This window comes from Limulus polyphemus, unplaced genomic scaffold, assembly GCF_000517525.1.
Source record: "Limulus polyphemus unplaced genomic scaffold, Limulus_polyphemus-2.1.2 Scaffold2060, whole genome shotgun sequence".
Lineage (NCBI taxonomy): Eukaryota > Metazoa > Arthropoda > Merostomata > Xiphosura > Limulidae > Limulus > Limulus polyphemus.
In genome coordinates, this window is record NW_013667670.1 from 96,542 (window position 1) to 101,953 (window position 5,412).

Sequence of the window (5,412 nt, forward strand, 5' to 3'; positions counted from 1 at the left end):
GTCCTATCTAAACGAATGTGAGGCGTCACTGTAATTATAAAACCTTATAACACCAGTAGTATTACCAACCACTGTCCTGTCTAAACGAATGTGAGGCGTCACTGTAATTATAAAACCTTATAACTCCAGTAGTATTACCACCCCCTGTCCTTATAACGCCAGTAGTATTATCTACTGAATCAGCCACTAGAAGGCTCTGCAATTGGGTAAAAGGACACTGTAATTATAAAACCTTATAACACCAGTAGTATTACCAACCACTGTCCTTATAACACCAGTAGTATTATCTACTGAATCAGCCACTAGAAGGCTCTGCAATTGGGTAAAAGGACACTGTAATTATAAAACCTTATAACACCAGTAGTATTACCAACCACTGTCCTGTCTAAACGAATGTGAGGCATCACTGTAATTATAAAACCCTTAATACTACTGGTGTTATATACTGGTGTTATAAGGTTTTATAATTACAGTGACGCCTCACATTCGTTTAGACAGGACAGTGGTTGGTAATACTACTGGTGTTATAAGGTTTTATAATTACAGTGATGCCTCACATTCGTTTAGACAGGGCAGTGGTTGGGTATTACCAACCACTGCCCTGTCTAAACGAATGTGAGGCGTCACTGTAATTATAAAACCTTATAACACCAGTAGTATTACCAACCACTGCCTGTCTAAACGAATGTGAGGCGTCTACCTCCAGTTTCTTCCGCTTCGTCCTCCATTGTGGGAAAAACTTCCACCTTAGAAAGCTAAGATATCTTGTCATTAATCTAAAAAAAACCAGCTTTAAACCAGAATTCTGTCAATACATCTTCAATTGTGAAAATGTAAAGAAAGAAGAGATTATGAACTTCGATCATTAAAACATTCGACGAAAACAGATTCAAATCAGGAAACGGTACACGAAGAAACGCAGTAAAGTTTTCCATTTTTCTTAACCTCGACACAATTTGCTTCTATAATATTTATTAATATACTTGTAATATTTATTTACATATTTTCACATTTAACTTTATTTGTTTCTAACCCGACTCTGCTAATACAATATTCCTGTATTACCATCTACAGCTCTATTAGAGTTGAAATATATACCTGTCATTGTGTGTGTTTGTGGTGGTAGTTTTTCATAAGACGGTCCTGTAGAAATGGCGTTATGAAAGTGATTAAGCTTGGATGACATGAATAATTTTGTCTGATGTTTTTGGTTTATCTATTCAGTGAAACTAAAGAGAAAGATGAGAATCGTATTAATAGTTGGAGTATCACAAAAGTTGATAAGACACAAATAATGAAACCCACAAACTGTTCATTAGGCGTGAAGAAAGGTCCGTCTGACTAGTAATAGTTGGATTATCACAAAAGTTGATAAGACACAAATAATGGAACCCATAAACTGTTCATTAGGCGTGAAGAAAGAACTGTCTGACTAGTAATAGTTGGAGGATCACAAAAGTTAATAAAACACAAATAATGAAACCCACAAACTGTTCATTAGGCGTGAAGAAAGGTGTGATCTGTCTTTGGAAATTGTTCAAATTATCCGGTTTCTTACATTCACATTAGATATATAACATATAATTTAAAGCATATGACAAATAAGCATCTGAAATATATAACGTATAATGCTTGCCCTTGAACATAGATATAGAGGGAGTGCCTTTTACGCGCGTTAATTTTCAAGGTGTAGGAGTTTTGGCATTACAACATATTTAAAGGATCTGGGGGAACCTCACCTGTAAGGTTAAGGAAGTGGGTAGCAGATTTCAACAGGGCGTGTTATTCTGAGGATGAGTCTAGTGAAATAGGTAGCTTTGGTTTCTCTTTGTTTGTTTTGTTTTGAATTTCTCGCAAAGTTACAAGAGGGCTATCTGCACTAGCCATCCCTAATTTAGTAGTGTAAGACTAGAGGGAAGGCAGCTAGTCATCACCACCCACCGCCAACTCTTGGGCTACTCTTTTACCAACGAATAATGGGATCGACCGTCACATTATAACGCCCCCACGGCTGAAAGGGTGAGCATGTTTGGTGTGACGGGAATTCGAATCGCAACTCTCATATTGCGAGTCAAGAGCCCTAACCACCTGGCCATGTCGGGCCTTTGATTTCTCTTTAACTTGCTAGATTAGAACAGAAAAACCTTTCAATAAATGCCATTGAATGCAGAATCTAATTAGTGTTTGTCCGTAAGCTGTTAAACCCGTGGTTATTGTGAAGGATATTCGTCGTTAAGCCTAATAATGAAAACCGTCGTGTCACCATAAACGGTAATTATATAAGGATTGAATTGTAGTTTTAACCAAAATTATTATTTGTTAGATATGATTCAGTAACTTATTTTATGAATGTGCATGCTTTTGTTTGTGAACACAGAACATATATTCTTGTTTTAAGTCAAATAAAATAAGCCCCCAGTGGCACAGCAATATGTCTGCGGACTTACAACGCTAGAATCCGGGTTTCGATACCCGTTGTGGCTAGAGCACAGATAGCCCATTGTGTAGCTTTGTGCTTAATTACAAACAAACATATAAAATAAAGTTTTTATTGTGGTTTTTAAAAATCGTTTATTTTAAAATCATAAATAATATTCAACGTTAAACTGTTACACAATTAAAAACATTTTTATTTAAAAACGTCATCCTCAGGAGTTGTAACGTCGAAACATGTAGAGTCGTCAACTTTTTGAACGCCATAGATAGGCCTAAATAAAATATTTTTAATTTTGTACCAGTTTAACGTTGAATATTATTTATGATTTTAACTTTATACACAAGTGCCAAAATACTATAATTATCGTTTATTTTATTTCAAAATATTATAAACCAGAATTCCAGAAAAGATAATAATATGTCATGTAATGGTCACATTTTTGTTTGTTGTTGTTGTCTTAGTAAATATCTTCTTCGTGAAAATTCCCCATTATTAATTCCCCTCTCCGACACGCCACATCACATACACAGCAACGTCTACCGAAAACTATTGATATTAAGCAGAAAATTTTATATTATAGAAATTTATATTGTATATTTACATTAAATATCAATTTTTTGTTCTTGATTAATTGTATATTTCACGTACTAAACTGGAAAGAGCTGTTTTAAAAAAAAGGTGTTGTGTTTTGTATAATGGTTATGATGAAAGTTTGGACAATTTTTCTTTCAGGAACTGACTGAGTTACATCATGAAAACGTCGTCGCGCTTTTGGAATGTAAGGTACGATTTTAGAAATTAAAAATAAAGATTAAACTAACGTATAAATGAAGTTTGCGGCCAAATTAGTATCTTTATTGCAAAAGTACTTATTTAAATCAAGATTTCTAGAGTGATACAAAATAATTATAATCGGAGACACGGAAATCTATAAGTCCACTTGTGTTAGGCCTAACATTAGTTAAGCCTTTTATTAAGTACGGCCTATATTCGATAAAAGAGATAAATGAAAACTGTAACTTGTGTGCTTTTTTTGTTGTTGCCCCCCCCCCCCCCAGTGCCACAACGGTATGTTTGCGGACTTACAACGCTAGAAACCAGGTTTCGATACCCGTGGTGGGCATTGTGTAGCTTTGTGCTTAACTTCAAACAAACCTTTTTTTGCTTTAGTTCATTTAGGGCTAAACCTTACCGCATTTAATACTATCAAAAAATAATCTTCGACTATTATTTGTACGACCTAACGTTAGACCTATTTAAATACTTTGGTAAGCTTTTTAATATGTTGTATAAAATGTATTTATAGTATTAGATATCAGTGTATACAAGTTATAGATATATACCGAGATTGATTTACGATAAATTCTGTGAGCACAAGCTCACATATAGTGTATATATTATTAGTTATGGGAAAATAATCACAAATTAGGGATTGTGCACTAGAGGGAGCGACTTGAAGATTATACAATTAATCAACTGAATAATTTGAAAATTATTATTCAATTTACAGGTCATTTTAGTGACGGTTTTTCACAAAAGGCGGAGTTCGATCTATGTAAATATTAGTGAAATTTTAAGTCATGAAATTTCTGATTTCCTTGAAATTATTGAATAAAAACAGATTTTTATATTTCTTAAATCAAATTTAAGATTGACAGTCATAACAACATATTTCTCCCTCACTCCCTGGCCCGGCATGGCCAGGTGGTTAGGGGGCGCTCGACTCGCAATCGCGAATCCCCGTCACATCAAACATGCTCGCCCTTTCAGCCGTGGGGGTGTTATAATGTCACGGTCAATCCCACTATTCATTGGTAAAAGAGTAGCCCAAGAGTTGGCGGTGGGTGGTGATGATTAGCTGTCTTCCCTCTAGTCTTACACTGCTAAATTAGTGACGGCTAGCGCAGATAGCCCTCGTGTAGCTTTGCGCGAAATCCGTAACAAACAAACAAACAACCTCTCACTGCCAGCCGGTTCACAACTGAGCACGATTGGTAGGCTTGAAGGTTCGGGCGCTCGACTCGCAATGTGAGGGTTGTGGGATCGAAACGCGTCACCGAGCGTGCCAACGCTTTCAGCGTTGAGGGCGTTATAATCTATATCATTCCCACTATTCGTTGGTAAAGAGTAGCCCAAGAGATGGCGGTGGATAGTGTTGAATAGTTGTCTTCCCTCTATCACTGCTAAATGAAGGACGGCTAGAGCAGATAGCTCTCGAGTAGCTTTGCGTGAAATTCAACAAATAAACAAGCAAAAATAGCTAGTAAATATTTGTGAATTGGCTCCTCTTTTTGTTTTCTAAATCTTAGAATTGCTTGTAGACGTCAAGTTTGAAACGAGATAAATTACAATTATCGTTGTCATTATTTTCTGTAGAACGTCCAAGGCAAAAAGAAAGGTTAATTGTAAAAATAAGTCATTTCAAATATCACAGTTAGCTATTTAGATATAGATACATGTGAAGATTTAATCGTACGTTATCAGAATATTAAGTAGCGTGAACGTGGCACCATGGGCGACATGTTTAGTATCCATATACTCATGGCGATTTCTCGACCATTCGACAGTGCAGTGCCATTATGGAAAGATTAACACAGTGAATAGCATCGGTATGTGAACATTAAGACAGTGAATGGTATCAGCAAGGGAAGATTAACACAGTGAATGGTATCAGCAAGGGAAGATTAACACAGTGAATGGTATCAGTAAGGGAACATTAACACTGAATGGTATCAACAAGGGAACATTAACACAGTAAATGGTATCAGCAAGGGAACATTAACACAGTGAATGGTATCAAGAAGGGAAGATTAACACAGTGAATGGTATCATCAACGGAAGATTAACACAGTGAATGGTATCATCAACGGAAGATTAACACAGTGAATGGTATCAGCAAGGGAACATTAACACAGTGAATGGTATCAGCAAGGGAACATTAACACAGTGAATGGTATCAGCAAGGGAACATTAAC

At 36.0% G+C, this 5,412-nt stretch overlaps 1 protein-coding gene across 1 annotated transcript in view; it reads left to right on the forward strand.

The window, feature by feature from the left end:
• LOC106465817 (serine/threonine-protein kinase unc-51-like) overlaps nucleotides 1-5,412 on the forward strand; it is a 93,458-nt gene that overhangs the window by 20,053 nt on the left and 67,993 nt on the right. Inside the window, exon 3 of the mRNA XM_022393765.1 lies at nucleotides 3,170-3,220. Coding sequence (XP_022249473.1) covers nucleotides 3,170-3,220 — 51 coding nt within the window. The remainder of the gene's footprint in view (nucleotides 1-3,169; nucleotides 3,221-5,412) is intronic.